The 17,930-nt window shown below is 43.6% G+C and overlaps 1 protein-coding gene across 2 annotated transcripts in view; it reads left to right on the forward strand.

Moving 5' to 3' along the window:
- Window positions 1–6,701: 6,701 nt before the first annotated feature.
- Window positions 6,702–17,930, forward strand: part of ctnnal1 (catenin (cadherin-associated protein), alpha-like 1) — a 149,828-nt gene continuing 138,599 nt past the window's right edge. For both annotated transcript variants that reach the window (XM_080788309.1, XM_080788310.1), the window contains exon 1: window positions 6,702–7,113. In XM_080788309.1, the coding sequence (XP_080644435.1) occupies window positions 7,018–7,113 (96 nt within the window). In that variant the 5' untranslated portion in view covers window positions 6,702–7,017. The remainder of the gene's footprint in view (window positions 7,114–17,930) is intronic.

Here is a 17,930-nt window from a genome sequence, read left to right on the forward strand (position 1 = left end):
CAGACCCAATGTAAAACAAGCCAATAGGCTTTCTTGGTTTTATAAATCCTCCTAGCAGACCTTGTATTGGACTGTAGCCTATACTTCCCAGTGCTTTTTTCAATCAATTAATTATACGTGGCCTGTGTGTTGATACAGTAGGACAGGTTAAATATAACTGTCATAATCAGGTTCACCAGCAGAGTGTGATAAAACACCGTTCAATTATTAAGTTTACCTGCTTGTTTTGCCATTGCAAAAACCAAAATTTTACTATAGCCCTGTCCCCTACCCGGGGTAGAACAAATTGAGACATAGTTTTTTCATATCTTTAGTATGTCCCCTTTATGAAATGGATTGTCCCGAGTTTTACTTTTGCTGCAAAAGTATTTAAATTGATCCATGAAGTTTCTCACCACATAGGCAATAAAAAACGCCTATTTGAAAGAGGGAGTTCCTGTATATGCATGTACAGTATAGCTATCATAGCTAGGGCTGAGCCCGATTGGCAGGGCTGTTGCAGGCTGGGTCTTGGCTGGGGGCTACACATGCACCTGATTGAAACAGATAGCAGATCTACAAGCTCATAGCACGGCACAAAGCTCTGTGGCACGGCAGCAGGCCCGTTTTTGGATTAGTAGAGAGGTCACCCCCCAAGGGGCCAGCTAGGCACTCCAATGTTGAAGCGCTGGGCCCTAGTGGTAAGAGGAAGGACTGCAGGCGGACCGGTGGATTCATGACGAGGAAACCCCGTGCAGCTGGGCTTTAACATTGAGCGCTCGTTTGCACTTCCGCATTTGACCTCAACATTTTTGATCAATCAATCAATCAAAGTCACATCAGGGTCACTGCACCATCGTAACGGAATGGGTTCAAACGCAGGGCTCCTTGGAGGTATAGTAATACCCCCCCCAAGCGCTATAATGATCTGGAGTGCTCTTCTTTTTTCTGGAATGCATTCAGCCGTGTAATCGGGTTAGCAGGTTCACGCTCACGGCTGCTTCAGAAAGCTGTCGTGCTGCCCGTCCGTCTGCTGAACATAATATACAAAACGGGAACAACGGTCCCCTGAAGCTATAAAAGAAAGAGAAACGTAAACTTTGGAGGAAGACCGCCCACGATCCTTGAGATCCTGTCATGTTGTTCCCCCCCCCCCCCCCCCCCTGAAACTCAAGCTTTTTGCTGTTGGTTTCACATGGATCCGCTTAAATCAGTGGTTTTCAACCAGTGGTTCTTGAGGTGATTCCAGGTGGTCCCCCAGCTAAATGATGGAGAGTTGGTAACCAAATGGACCCTTCTAGATCTTTAACTCTTAACTCTATCTATGGTATACCAACATCCATACAGCATGGAATTGTGGACAAAATCTTATATCCAAGTGATCCAATGACAACACAATAGTTTGGGTCTGAGAGTCTAAATCTCATCAAATGGTGGTGGACATAATGGACCTTGATATGAAAAGGGTTGAAATCCACTGGGCGTTCTCAATGTTTTTGGCCGTGGGCCACCGGAAATGCTTTGGACATGTCTCCCTCTAGTGGGGAGACATGGCCCCCTGTGGTGGCCCTATATGGGCATGATGCATGTGGGGGGCCACAGCAACCCTGGCTTTAAAAAAAACTGCATTTATTGCTACATCTACTGTAGTAGCAATATGATGCTGATTTCACATCTCACTGCATGCTAAATCAGCAGCTCCTCTCTTCATAAGCTGCCTCAGATGTTCTGCCCTAGCTGTGATTCCTGTCCCCTTTACACAGCCAGAAGGAAAGCATGACACAGACAGGCAGGAAAAAGAGAGATGGGGAGAGAGAGAGAGAGAGAGAGAGAGAGAGAGGGAGAGAGGGAGAGAGGGATGGAGAGATGGAGAGAGAGTGGGGGAGAATGAAGCCTGATTTACAGTGGTGGAAAACTCACTTTTTTAGTGTCAATAGAATTAAATTTACTTGAGTAAAAGTACAAAGGTAGGCTTATTGGTAATAATTGGTCAAAATGTATACTTTAAAGTACCAAAAGTAGAAAGTAGTCAGTATGCAGAATGTTGCAGAACGTTTTCAAACAGCAGATTTACAAGGCCTACAATGCGTCACATACTGTACATGCATACACACATACATACATACCACATGACATATGCCCCTAAAAATATATTTAAATATATAAAAAACTCTTTTTGGGCATCGTCCACTTGAATTAAGGTGACTTGATTCATTCATCAAAAAGGGCCTGTCAGCTCAAACAAACAATGCAATTATTTGTTCTTGTATATTAACACCTAATAAAAGCCTTCAATGTCCGTGCTGTATTTCCTCTCCTCTCCTCCCAATTCTTTGTTTTCAATAGTGTTGTACACAAGTCAGTAGCATTACAAAGATATACAACCAACCCCCCCCCCCCCCCCCCCCCCCCCCCCCCCCCCTCTATTTCCTATTACAAGTGCGTTTGTCTTATATATAATGCCACTTATGCCAGTGCCACTAATTTCAGCAATGGGATAATATATTTTGGGTGGGTAGATCTTGTTGAGCAGGTCATTTTGAAAGTAGCTCTCGAGTCAATAAAGTGTGGGCACCCCTGTGTTAGACAGTCCAACGGGGGAGGATTCAGCCTGGGTGTTCAAAAGTGTGATGGAGGCTCAGGTGGGCACAAAGCTAGCTGAGCCCCTTTTAGTGAGTTTTGCTCTGTACCGGCGGCCTGAGGGCATTGGCTGAAGTGTTTGGCTGAAGTGTTTTGGCTGAAGAGCTTTGTAATAATAATCAAAATGTACAATGTAACTAAAGTTTTCAAATAAATGTAGTGGAGTACAATATTTGGATCCGAGGTGTAGAGTAGAAGTAAAAGTATTGGGAATTACCGTAGTAAAGTACAACTACCGGCACCTCAAAATTGGACTTAAGTATACAGTACTTGAGTAAATGCTCTTACATTCCACCACTGAAAACTAAACCTATTCACACAATGTTCACGTATAGCCTAGGCTATGTTTTATTTAATGACTGATGCCCTTGCCGTGCACACGGGTGAGCGAGGATACTTTGCATCTCGCATGTTTTTGTTTCGTTTTTCAGTGGGGAAACCAAAATTCTAAAACACAATCTGTCTAAAAGAGATTAGAGGCGGAGGAGGAGCAAATATTGAATATACCAAAACAAATGAAGTGACATGAAGCAAAACAAAGTGTCATTGCTGGGGACACATGAAGCAAAACAAAGTGTCATTGCTGGGGACACATGAAGCAAAACAAAGTGTCATTGCTGGGGACACATGAAGCAAAACAAAGTGTCATTGCTGGGGACACATGAAGCAAAACAAAGTGTCATTGCTGGGGACACATGAAGCAAAACAAAGTGTCATTGCTGGGGACACATGAAGCAAAACAAAGTGTCATTGCTGGGGACACATGAAGCAAAACAAAGTGTCATTGCTGGGGACACACACAACAGCTACTGTACTGTCCTTCCCAATGAGGACTGTAGTTTTGCAGCCAGTCAGCCATATATTGCTATGATTATGCTTGACTCTCTCAGTGGCGAAACACTCATCTGCGTAAGCATATTTGATATCCAGATATGATGACCGTATACTGTATCAGAGAGACTGACTCATGTGCGAAATTATATGAGACGCATGCTCTGTGGAATCAATTATTATTTACTCACAACAAGCTCTTTACTTTTCATTATACTTTTTCAAGATTTACAAACCCCACAGACACACCTCACTTTAAAATAACTTCAATACAACATGGGAAACATGGGTCGTAAACTATTTTCTTACTACTGTGTGACACTGTAGTCAGTGTGACAAAGTAAGACAATAATTTGCAAACACAACACACACACACACACACACACACACACACACACACACACACACACACACACACTTCTCCAGCTAGGAATTAGGAAACCACAGGCACCGTTAGAGCCTTAAAGCAGATTCATAAGCATAAGCTGTGAGGAGGAGAAAAAGAGCTGCTATCTGATGGTGGGGGAGAGCCACTCATTCATCAGCACACTACACCACTTCTGAACACACTGGCTGCATGCCTTCACAATGATGCAGTCCACTGTGTGTGTGTGTGTGTGTGTGTGTGTGTGTGTGTGTGTGTGTGTGTGTGTGTGTGTGTGTGTGTGTGTGTGTGTGTGTGTGTGTGTGTGTGTGTGTGTGTGTGTGTGTGCGTGCTATATAAACAGGGAGGGTCGAACTAAAGCATAGCTCTGGGGTTTTAAATAAACAGACTAAGGTTGTGAGTGGCGGGCAATGCACTGCAGAGTTATTACAAAACACGCACGCACGCGCAGTCGCGCACACACACACACATCTGGAACCAGAAGTTACAAAAGATTTTACTATACTTTACTACAATAAAAATCCTTGAACCGTGAGCATACATGCACGACCGAGCACACACACACACACACACACACACACACACACACACACACACACACTGACAAAGCTACTGCTGACTGAGAGACATGCCATGCCAGCCCCACTGTAAAATCCTCAATGTTCATTTTAAGAGGGTACAATACTACAAATAGACCCTTCTAGGTCCACTTCTGCAGGTGTGTACATTCTCTCTGAGCTCATTTAACAATCAGCATTTCCCTGTGAACTGCCGCTGCATCCAACAGAAGCCGTCACTGTTCCAAATATATGATACTGTTTTTATAAGCTGTAGTCGTGTATTATTGAGGGGCGCCAGATCTAGTGTAGATTCTGTCAATGAATGGAGAATTTACGTCATATGTGTCTGAGCAAGTCGGTATATGTCTGTGGAAACCCTTGGCCAATCAGGGACCACCATTCTTGGTGATGTAACTAAGGTATGTTTCAAGGTTTGTATAAGGTCAATAATTGATCAGAGCGCCCCTCACTCATTTTTGCTTCCATCCAGCTGCTATAGTAATAATATATTATGTTGCTCTCTACTCACGTGTCAGCCATGCTGTAGGGCAGGCTACTTAATCTCTCAAGAACAGAACCTGAGCTGTGCTACTGAATCTGTCGGCAGGGGGCATTCAGAACGTGTGAACATTGGGCATTAGTAGTGCCATTCATAACATTCATACACTGATGGCAGCCAGACTTCTGGCTTATTATTAGCCAGGCTACAATTACAGGGGTTCTAACTCTGCATGGGCAGCCCGGGATATATACCTCACGGCCCGGTTCCCCTCCGGCTGCTCCAGTACCGGCCACTCCACCCCTTTATCCACTGCCGTCTGCCACCCACGTCCGTTGTGTGCATGCAAACTCTGTGGCTGCAAAGAAAGAAAAAACGGCGTTGGTAAACAGAAGAGCTAAACTTCTCCCCCTCTCTCTCATGAAAATGTGGGGCCTGAGCTTCAGACATTATGGGTATTAAGATCATGGAGGATTGATGCACATTCCACCCTGGAGCTTGTGTGTGTGTGTGTGTGTGTGTGTGTGTGTGTGTGTGCACACGTGTGTGCGTGCGTGCGTGCACATGTGCGCAGTTGCGTACCTGGCAATGATGTGGGATTCTCTTCATGCAGGACTCAAAAGATCAAGCCAGAGTTCTGTGAAAGCATTCCTTTGCTCCAAAGCCAGGCTTACAGTTACAGCTCAGAACCACCTGGCACAGGAATAGGATGCCACTCTTATCTATAGAGAAGATGTCCCTAAACATTGTCATGTCAAGATATAAATTATTCTGTATTTGCCCCATTTTCTGAAAATGTTTTGTGCCAGCGCTGCAGCGCAGTACCCTATAGGCCAGGGTATAGGCCTATAAGTCATGCAGAGAACATTTGTGTCTTTTTGAGTGGTGCAACCACTCCAAGGAATAGCAATATTCATGTTCACCTATGTATGTGTTCACCTATGTACAGTATGTATGTATGAGCACCAGTATAATGAGTACCAGTCCAGTAGGGGAGCTGTTTGCCAGAAACAGAGAGAGTGAGATAGTATTAGTGCTGCACTGTTGCCTGCTAATGACAGAGAGAGAGAGGAGAGGAGGGGGGGGGGGAGTTGTACCACTCAGTTCAGATTTTTTTAAATTCCATATATATATATTTTTAAGTGTAATAGTTGTGAGCTTGTAGATTGGCTATTTTTTAATATATCCCAAAGTACAAATAGAGTTACAGTCAGTGGTTAAATAGATTCTGATGCTGGTGGTAGGCCCATTAACTAATTTGTGCCCGTGGCGGGGGCCCAGGCACTTGGGAGAGCCACACTACACTGCACTAGTCATCTCAAAGAGGCCTATAAGTAACATTATTAAGTACCCTATAACATTATTACCATGGAGATAATGTCATTTATCTGCCCCATTGTTATGTTATACAGGCAGCACATTAAAGTCAATTGCCGTGGACAATCTTTAAATGGCGTGTGTGTGTGTGTGTGAGACTGTGTGCGTGCACGCGTGCGTGCGTGCGCACGCTGCTGCAGTCCTCTCCATGGCTGAATAGACTCCATGGACATTTTAGCAAGCAGCCAGGCAGACGCACGGAACTCAGGCACTAGGCGCGCGCGCGCGCACACACACACACACACACACACACACACACTAGACTAGAGAGTAGAGAGAGCCCCGGCCCCCGGCTCAGCGAGCGATCGAGAGAGAGGGAGAGTGGAGGGGGGATTAAAAAACCCGGGTGTGTGACTGTGTGTGTGTGTGTGTGTGTGTGTGTGCGCTTGTTCCAGAAATCAGAGGCACTGACTCGACTCCGGCGGGGTAGAAGTAAAAGGAGGACCAAAAAGCTCGCCAGTCGCCACCACCTCCATCCCACCAGACCAGAAAGAACTGAACTGAAGTCTGAAGAAGAAGCATACACACAAAACAAACGGGTTCAGGAGAGGGCTGAGCAGCGAGCAGCAAGGTGCAGCAGAAGGGGCTGGTCTGTGCTGCGTGGAGGTGGAGATTTAGAAGAAGAAAGACGCCACACAACTCTCTCTCTGGTTGCATTCAGTGCATGTGGAAGGAGGCTCGGGGGGTCTGGTCTGGTGGTCTGTACTACTCTGGAGCTCAGGCAGTGTTATTATTAATCGGCGGGAATGGCTTCGTCTCCGTGCGGCGGCACCAACTTTGATTCCGGGCTGGAGATCAAGACTCGCTCGGTGGAGCAGACGCTCATTCCTCTGGTTTCACAGGTGAGTTTGTGTTTTAACTTTTTTAAAACAACCTTTCTTTTTTGTACTACTGTGTGAGGCGAGCTTCACGAACTGGAGGAGTTGATGTAGGCTACCTACTTATTGCGCCATTGTTTAAAAAAACAACAACAACAATGTCGCCTCTTGTTCGAGTGGGAAAACCTCGGCGTGAAAGTTGAGTTGTCAGACATAATAAGGCTTTTTAAAGTAATAACGCTGTTTTTTTTAATGCACTTTAAGTTACATCTGCTGCTTGTTTACCTCGGTGTCTCGTGCTGCATGCAAGCCTGTCACATGCCGGGGGAGAGTTTTTTTAAACTCGCCAGTAAAGTAACTTTGGGGAAAATAAAGTTGATACATAAAGTAAGTAACCGACAACATCAAGGCGTGTTTTGGCCGCAACAAAGCCAGATTGCGTGTTTTATGTTATTACAATGGAGGCTATATTGTTGACGTTTGGTTTGTGGTTAGTTTACTGCCTCAGTACATCAATCTGAAAGTTTACTAGCAGGCATTACATTATGAGAGAAGTTTTGGTGAATCATCATCAGCTGGGTCAATATCAAATTGCGGGAGTTTTGAAGTCCGAGGGATGTAACTTGTATGTACTTTTAGTAAAATAAAAAAAACTAATGCTATTTATGATCATTATGATCCTGTCTTTACAAATACTATACTTATTTATACAAATGTTATCATTAATTAATACAAAAATGGCTGGATATCACTAAAATGTCAACTAAGTTACTGTCCGAATGTAATAACAACCATCTTCTAATTAGTTAAACAGCAATAAAATGAGCTTAATCAAAAAATGTTTTGATAATTTTATTTTTATACGGCTAAGATAATCATTTCATATATAATGTTTTTGGCAATATATCAACTATTATATGGAAAATAACACATTTTATCCGTGTCCGAGAAGTCACTGTCAACTAAGTTACCCATTACAAAAGCACCTCTCAAGGGGGTGTGTCATTTCTAAATCACATGACCTGCTACACATGATGTCATTAACTACTGATGAACAGACTGGCATGGCTCCAATGTATGTTCTTTCTCCTCTTTCTTCAATATTTAACATGAAGTAGTGTGTGAGTCATGTGTGGAATTATCGCATGTCAACAGTGTTACTACAATATTGTTATAAATAACTTTTAATTTCAACTTTTCTCAAACGTGGATCTAATATTTAGAAGAATCTTTCTGTAAAAATGCCATGTGGTGTTTGGTGATAGGCAGCCATGTTGATTTTTAGACCAGAAAACAGCAAATATGTCAACTATGTTACTGTCAACTATGTTACCCTTGTATAGGTAACTTAGTGGACTAAGAGTAACATAGTTGACACTCATGTCATGTTCTTATAGTTTTCAGCAGTTAATTTACTATTCTAACTGTACAGTAAATAAAAACACTGTTTTAAATATTAAATAAATAAATATAATAAAAGACAAACATGTTTTTCGGGAAAATGTCACGATTATCACCTGCAGAGAAGCAGCGTTGGTAATTTGTCCCCGGCGAGATGCCGACCCTGCAAAAAGGGAGGCATACCCAGGATGCAGACATGCCTCTATAGTAGAGTGTGCCCTCAGACCCTCTGGGGGCTATATTCCGCTCTATGGCTCCATAATCCATTTTGAAAGTCTTACCTTTGATATGGGTTTTCCCTTGACCATGCCACAAATAACTTATCACCCTTCCTGAAGGGAGCAGTTCTGTCCGCATACAGTTTAAATGCCCTAACCGGGTAGATTCAGTCTCCTGTCCTCCACCGAGGAGAACAAAGGCGGATGGAACGCCACTAGGTCGACTGGAGCACTCACAGAGGGGAAATTATTAGGCATGAAAACCAGGTTCGGCCTAATAGACACCCTGAGTTCCCACTAAATCTCATGCAGCTCGGGCTGACCAAGAGTGCATGCATGTCACTAGCACGCTTTGCAGTTGTCAGGGCAACCAATAGAGCGGAAGGAACTTCAGGTCCTGCACCTTCTCCAGCGGCTCAAAGGAATGATGTGATAGGGCCAGTACCAGAGTCAGATCCCAGGACGGGACCAAAGATCTGGAAACCGCACAGGCACGCTTGACGCCTCTCTTGAACTGTCGAACCACCATCTTGCTTTATGCCGACGTGGTATGCCGAAATGGCTGCCAAGTTGACCTTAACGGAGGCCTTCCAGGCCTCTATCCAGGATCTCCTGCAGGAAGGTCAGAATGTGCAACACCGAGGCCTGGAACGGGACCACCCGATGAGGTCTAGCCGAGCACCAACGTTCAAACATGTTCCAAGCGATGCTGTACTGTTGTCTATAGTCGCCAGGGCCCTGGCGCCTAGAATCATTGCGACGACATTCGGGGGCAGGCCCTCTGCGTTCAGGTTTGACCCCTCACAGGCCAGACCCAGAGGCCCAGGTCCTGTGGATGTGGGTGGAAGATCTTGCGCCCTGCCTGCGTGAGCAGGTCCCTCCATAGGAGGAGCCACCAAGGCTGGTCGTAAAGGAGGGGAAATATTTCTTGCCTCCAGGCTGGAGTCCTCACACTGGCCAGAACGGGAGGAATCAGGTCCAATAGTGAATGCGTAGAGCAGACCCTTGGGCCAGTGCCTGTTCCATGGCATCCAGGCCTAGGGTTGGTGATCCTGCCAGGGAGATAAAGGAGTCAACACTTCTTGTTTTTCTCTGAGGCTAACAGGTCCACCTCGGGTGCCCCGAACCTGTCCCATATCTGGGCCGCCACCTCTGCAAAGGACCAGTTGTGGTAACGGAATGCACACCAGTCCCTGTATTCAGGAGTCCCGGACGTGACAGGCCGTGAGTGACAAGAGGTGCTTGTCGCACCACGTCAACAGCCTGTGTGCCAAACATGTGCAGGCGTAGAGACTTCAGTCCCCCTTTCCTGTTGATGTAGCACATGGTCGTAGTGTTCTCGATTCTTACCAGAACATGGCAAACTTGTATGAATGGTTTGAAAAGCTTAGGGAAAGAAAGAAATTCAGGAGTTGATGTGGGCAAGCCTCAGGGCTCCGTCCTACACACCCCTGGTCATCCTGTCACTGTGGGTGGGCCCCCACCCTGTCAGGCTGGTGACTTTCCTGGCTAGGGCCAATCCCAAGGGGACGCCCTCCATGAGGAATCATCTGTCTACAAGTGTGTAGTCTGCAGTCACTGTCCCTCGATGTGAAAGCATAGAATGAAAGTCATCTATAGTGGTAAGCTAAGAGTGTTTTTTTAGTGGTGCAACCACTCCTATAGACAGCTATGTGTGTCTCTGGCTGTGTCCGTCCCTGGCTGGCTAGCTGTCTGTGTCCGTCTGAGCACGAAAACTTCCGGGGACCCCCCCGGGGACCCCCCCACGGAGTTGCACCACTCACTTCACACAGCGTTTTCTTTTTGCAGGTTAGGAGCACATTTTACAATGTCTGTAAAATCTGTGTTAATAAACTGGCAAGTGTTCCATGTTAACTATCTGTATTTGTTTGTCAATATATCAAATGGTCTTAATTCAATACACTAAGAGGTGGAATATGCAGTTTGCTAACATACAATAATAATCATGAATTCATTTTATTCATGATTAGGTTATTTGATAAATAAATCATTATACTTTTTCATGTCCAGTCAACTCTGTTACTTTAGTCAACTATGTTACCATGCTGTCAACTAAGTTACCATTAGGTTTTTAAAGAAAACATATATATAGTTGTTCCATAAACTCCAAGTAAATGACTTAGCAACTTAGTAGCAGTGAAATATGTAGCTCAGTATAATTTTTTCAATAAAATTATCATGAATTTCAGGAGTTTTAGGAGAAAACATCTGGACCGGTAACAGCATTCTGTGAAATTAGGAGGTTTAATGCAAAAAAAAACACATTTCCGTTAATAATTGGAGATTATAATTGAAAATGAAGGTAAGCGGACGCATATTCTTCCAAGAACAATGATTTGTTTAAAAATCTGACATTTATCCATATACAGACAATTACAGTTTTTGTCCGTAACATAGTTGACCAAAAATGAGTTACCATCTCTGTTTTTTGATTAAATATCTAAAATCAGAACATGCCTGAGCTTGGCAATTACTGAAAACATAATCTCTAAGGAATACTCTGTAAGATAAAATAATAATATATTAGAAAATAATAACTTTTTTTCCAGAAATTTTTAAACTCAAAAAGTCCCGCAATTTGATATTGACCCAGCTGAAAGCTTTCTGTTCTCCAACCACCACAACTCTCTCTCTTCTTCAAGTTCAAACTAAAACGGACCCACCCCCCTTTTTAATTAGGCCACTTTGACGCACGTGTTTTGTTTTTCAATAAACATGGTACAGATTAAAGGGGCCCCTGGGGGCCACGCTGCTGCACACAATGATGAATAGTTAGGCTACCCCCCTCCCGTTTCCTCTTCAACACAGCAACAGTAGCCTACAGTAGCCCCACCACTGTCTGCTGTTAGTGGTGTCCATTCAATTCAAATGAGCTGTGTTTGTTGGCATGGGGAAATTCGTGTGTATTGCCAAAACAAAGTGTCAAAAGAACATGATAAAGGACAATTTAAGGAAGAAACGTAAAAATGTGGAAAGTAATATGTATACAGTTGGAGGGGATACAGCATTGTGTTGAATAGAGCTGTCACATTGTGACTCATGTTGGCATTGGCAAGTGTACGCATAATCGCATATCAAGCTTTTTGAAACCAATTACAGATGCATGTTTCAGTATTTTGCAGTCACTTTTGGGACGGTTAGCAGCATTTTCCCCAACTCTGTTTGATTAAAATAGTATACAAAAAGGCTCAGATTTCAAATGTGTTTAGAGGTTAGCAGCTCTGTTTACGTGTGCAGACAGTGCTGACTGTATATGTCAGAGGTCTACTCGGTACAGATAGTGTTTATATCGGCACTCGGGCCCAGCCAGGGTAGAGTTCTCAACCTCTGCTCGGGCCCGATGAGAGAGGCACCCTGCTTGGCACTCGGCATCAAGGGTTGGATGGCCTTAGGGTGGTTGTATTCCATTGACCATTGGACTAAATGTCTTTTATCACAGCAGTTCACAGGTCTTGCTGTTGTGTGTCAGCGCTGCTCCTCTGTGTTTAGGCTGCATGCTGTGCATCCGTTCATAGCCCAGTTGGAACTGCGTCACAATATATATGGTGCATGTTAGGTGAACCCCTCTCCCTGTATAGGCTGTATTAGTATATCAACTTATTTTCTCTCCTCGTCTCTTCTTATATATATACACAGTACTAGGCCTATATACAGTCTTGGTAAACCAATTTCAACCTACATGATAATGTTAGAAATGGTAGATCTACAAGCCGTGAGATTGTAGCTATTTTCTTCCACTGTTGCGCTGTCGCATTCGGCCTAATTAAATGAGTTTACCAGCTTGTATGTTCAGCGATGCTGTTCCCTGGTGTCATAAATATTAACATCCCACTCTGTATCTCACGTCTACCTCGTCTCTGTGAAGTCCTATCTCTTCTAATCTTATCTTAACAACATGGGAGGCATGCAGGTCCATGTTGTACACTGGTGGTTCTCAACCGGTGGTCCGGGGACCACCACCAGTGGTCCGCAGAGAACGTCTGTCTTATCCTCATTTCGCTCGAGAAAGTTATCACATATCCAGCATTTGATGTAGTCTGGAGCTACAGAAAGATATCGGATAATTAATTAATTTCCGCATTAAGGTCATTTTACGCTCAAGCGTTAAAACTATTGTTAAAGGTCTGCATTACTAGTTAATTTACAAGAAGTCTACACAATTAGAGAATGTAGAATACTATTGTTATTTTGATCGTTTGCTTGTTATCTCTCCTACGGTACCCATAGAGTTTTATATAAACTAGAGGGTGGACAGCCCCGCCCCCACTATTCATTTCAATGGTTGCTGTGAGCTTGTAGTAGATCTGTTACTTTCACTACTTTCCCACTGAGCAATAGTCGGCTAAGACGTCCGTCTAAAGATGGGTTCAGAATCATAGCTGATCTAAAAATGAAAGTTTTATTTTTTAACTTAGCGTAGACGTCGTTTTTTTAGACCATTTATTATTTATAACCCATTTTTAGACGACCATTTAGACGTCTAATAGCCTGAAAAAGGCTCTGTGGGTTGGGTCCCGGGGAGACGTCACATCTCCCCTTTGGCTCTCCAGCTATAAAGTTTGGAAACCACTGACTGACTGCAATACATAAATAATTGAGAGAGGCTTCTGCTTTATGAGAACTGGGGGCTGCTGTAATGGGCTTGAATAGGGAAGTGACCGTCACCCCCCTATAAATGCTAATGTCAGGCTTTTGAGCCGAATGGTTAGGGCTTCAACAGTCCCTGTAAATGACCTATAGTCTCCATTCACTGGAGGATAAGGAGGGGAGGAGTGGGTCAGCTCAACCGGCAGGTTAACGCTGGTCCAGAGACTCACAGAGACAATGGGTTATACCGTCCGCGATCCGGAGGAGTTTCCCGCCACTGCCTCCCTCAGCCCCGCTGTGACCTGTGAAAAGAACTGCATTGCTGTGGCTTTCCTCCCTCATGTGCATGTAATGTGGGGTGAAATCAGCCCTGCTCTACGGCTTCTGACATGCATACATATATACTATAGGGGTTGGCCCGTGCATCCAGCAAGCCCAACCCATTAGTCACTTTGAGTGGCACTGCACAAAGCCACGGGTGGACGTATGTACGTATGTACATACTGTGTGTACATACAGTACGTATGTACTGTATGCCTGACTAACCCTAACCCGTCCATAACCTCAGTCTTCTGCAGTGTTGCCATGTGTCTGCTCATTATGAGCGACTTTGGGCTTCTTTTTCTGTAAAGTTGCAATCGGTATAGAAGATGCGGGTTGGGTTGCGTTTTTTTTCCTTTTGGCCTTGTTTCTGAAGTGTTTTTGCTTATTTTTTACTAGGCTTGATTCATTTAAAACAAAAATATATTATTTAAACCACGTGGTTCTCAAACATTTTCCTGAAAATATTTTGTACCAGGGACTAGGGAGCATTTGTGTTTCAAAACGGTTCCAAATATATTATTTCAAGTGCTCATCTGGCCTAGTTACGCAATTATTTTATTATATTGTGTTTTTTATTGTGAAATCTTGTGAATCTTCTCTTCCCCATTCCACTGTCAGTGTGTCCTCGCTCGTGTTAAATTTAATTAAAAAGCTATTACACTGATTTACCAAACAAGGCCTTACAACAGACTTAGGGAGTCAGTCTTAAATTGTCACTCAACGGTCTTAAAAAGGGCACAATCATTGAGCCAGGGAGGAATGTTGTCACTTGTCGGTGTTGGGGAACATTAGTCGTAATGAATTAGTCCTAATTAGCATCATAATAGCAGTGATCATAGTCCTAATAATCGATGAGCTGACTGTCACGAAACAGTGATAGTCATGCAAATGAATGGACTAGCTATTATGATACTGACACAAAAAGTTTACTAGGATTGTAAAAAAATAAATAAGCCACAATCCTTGTAAACCTGTGTGAATACAAATTTATTTGGAGTGGACCAATCAGTATTTTAGAGCAGCGATTCTCGACCATGACCGTGAAAATATGTTTATTCCAGGGACGTCCCCCTAGGCGCAAAGATTTGAGTTAAAAGCGCTCGCTCTGAAAATAATACATATTCAATGATTTGTGTCACATTTTCATGATTTTAGAAAAATAGCAGATCTGTGCCGCGCTATGAGCTTGTAGATCTGCTATTTTTCAACAGCTAAAGTATAACATTATGCTTAAAACAGCAGTGTGCTGCCTGCGATGGTTGCTGCTTTGAAACGGTGGTGTAGAACAGGTTGTACGTGACTAGCTGCTGCCGTGTTCAACCTTGAAACGCAACAGACAACAGAAGTACGAGAGCACATCTCCTCCAAGCAAAGCATATACTATAAATCTACCATATCTCACTACGTGTTCCTCATGTATTATTCATGCAACAGCAGCAAACTTCTATAGAGGTACGCCACCCCTCCCTCCTCCTCCTCCTCCCAGCCGAGAGAAGCTCAACTTATAGCTGTCTCTGGTTCACATGAATTCACTCCAACCTGAACCTGTGCCCCCTTGGAGAACACTAAAGATGGATATATGTGTGTGTGTATGAGTGTATTATTAACCATAGACCACTAACGCTTAAAGGACAACTTTGTTTGCATTGGAACAAGTGGCTTTTTGGTTTACAAAGTTTTACAATTATGACGATTATGACGATGAATAATTGTGATTAGATTATTTCATATTATTGCGATTAAACTTGGAGCGATCAGCGTAAACTTTGTAAGCACGCTGCCACTAGGCCACAACAGAGGCACCCCAATCATGCATACCCCACATCAGTAAGTCTATCTGGGTTGCTGTGATTGTATCATTGTACTGAAACCTTGCCCAATGCAGATTTGGAGTCATAACTTAATAATACGTCATAGACAATAGATGCCACACAAGCTGCTGGTCACATGGGGGGACGGCGGTGGCTCAGGGGTAGAGTTGCCGGTTGGGAACCAGAAGGTTCCCAGTTCGATCCCGGGCTCCCCCTGAGTTAGTGTCAAAGTGTCCTTGAGCAAGACGGTATGTAAAGCGCCTTGGATACAGGTGCTATATATGAAAGCACCATTTACCATTTACATGAAGATGATGTGTGTGAGATCCACATTGGAACCATGTGCTTTCTATGTGGATCTCAAGATTCTGTATCCAAAGATACATAGTGTATATAGGCCTGTGTGACACGCGTGTGGTGGTTGCAGATGTCGGTTCAACGATGGCCAAGGATGAACGTGTTCTCCACATTGTCTTGTGTCATTTTTCATACATCATGTACAGTCCCCCTGGCAACAGTGACGACTATTGTCTGCCACGTCCCACTAGCCTTTCAGCGCATATACCACTGGTGTTTTCTCTTTCTATCCGCTCGTTGTGTGTGTGTTTGTGGAGGTCATAGATTATAGATTGTAGTACGGGGCTGTATTGTGTTTATTGTGTATAGATGGATTATGTGATTGTGTGTGCGCGAATATGTGTTTGAACGAACGGACACGGGATAAGAATCAAAGAGGAAATGAAAGAAGCAGCGTCAGAGAGGAGGGAGAGAGAGAGAGAGAGAGACGTTTCCTTTTTGTGTGTTCAGTGTGGGTCTCCACACTCTCCTGCCGTGTTGATTTTTACAGCAAATCTTGATTTAGTTTCAGTCAGTCTTTTGAATAGAATTCTATTAAATATCATGTGATTTTAGTTGACCTTAATGATCTATAGTTGATGTTGTCGCTCTAATGTCGTCAAGAATGTATACATGTCATGTATACATGGTCAATGTATCTATCTAGTCACGATAGCTTAGTTTAAATGTAGTTTTCGTCAGAGAGAAAAAAGGTAGCCGACGAACATTTTTCATCATGGTTGTAATTGTAATCGACAAAATCAACACTGGTGGGCGATGCGTTTCCCGTTTGTGCGTTGCTGGTGTGTGTGTGTGTGTGTATGTGTGTGTATGTGTGTGTGTGTGTGTCCCTGTCCTGTCCTGTCCTCTCCGCTCCTCTGCTCTGCTGTCCTGTTCCGCTGTCTGACCTGCGTTATCAGCTCCCCTCCCTCCCACCAGGGTGTAATTATAGGCATGGGATACTCCCAGCTCCGTGCCCTGTACACACACACACACACACACACACACACACACACACACACAGAGAGAGAGAGGCGACATAAACGTTTGTTTTCGTGGTGCTTCATGTTGACTCGCCTGGCCTTATCAGACTCTTGTCTGTGTGTGAGTTTCTGTCTGGTCCGTCTCTGTCTGACAGTCACACTGAAGCCTGCTTTATATTCTGTACTTTATGCACCTGGGGGGGGGGGGGGGGGGAGCACATCTGCAAGCTTGCCTGCGTGCGACAGTCAGACAGCCGGCTGTTAAGTTGCCCGGCCGGCCCGCCAAAACGTTTGAGATGTTCAAGTGGGCCCTGTACTGATCCAGAGAGGAGGTTGAGAACCACTGCTGTATAGAGCCATGTCGGAAAGCCCGTTTGGGCAGAGAGAGGATATTTCGCATACGGTTTTTGCACTTTTTGACCTTCGTATTCATGTGAACCTTTTGTCAGCCAGTTCTACGAGGTATAGAGCCAGGGGTGCCCACACTTTTTTTTGATTTGAGAGCTACTTTCAAAATGAACAGCTCAACAAGATCTACACACCGAATTTATTTTATTTTATACCATTGCTGAAAATAGTTTAAATATTATGTACCTGAAGGAGCTTTGGAATAGCGGAGCCGACATTACATATAAGACTAATGCACTTGGATTTTGTGATCTACCGGTAGCAGGGCTCAAGACTAACTTTTTTCACCACCGTCCCGGAACCGTCCCAAAATACAATTTGAACCGTCCCGAAGTAAATGTATACCGTCCCGGGATTTTTTTTACAAAAAGCACCACTCAAATTGTGAAATTAATAAAATAAAGGTAAACCAAACATACAAGTGTCAAAAATAAGTATATACCAAAGCAAAGTAAATAAAACAAATCAACTTCAAACAAAATAATTGAAGTTAAAACCAACAAGTGTCCCCGGCAGTTACAGTATTCCTATTGTAATAGAAATACAATTAAGCCAAACAAATAATGTACTGCATGTATTGAATACATGCAGTACATTAATTGTTTGGCTTCATGTTTCTTCTGTAGATAGACTGATTTAGTCAAAATGCTCCCAGATGAAAAATAGGACTTGGTTAAAAATGTTAATCGAATTAATCAGAGGCTTTGTAATTAATTAATCTAAATTAATCACATTTTAATCGCATATCAATA

This window comes from Protomyctophum bolini (assembly GCF_963924005.1).
Source record: "Protomyctophum bolini genome assembly, chromosome: 17".
In the NCBI taxonomy this organism is placed as follows: domain Eukaryota; kingdom Metazoa; phylum Chordata; class Actinopteri; order Myctophiformes; family Myctophidae; genus Protomyctophum; species Protomyctophum bolini.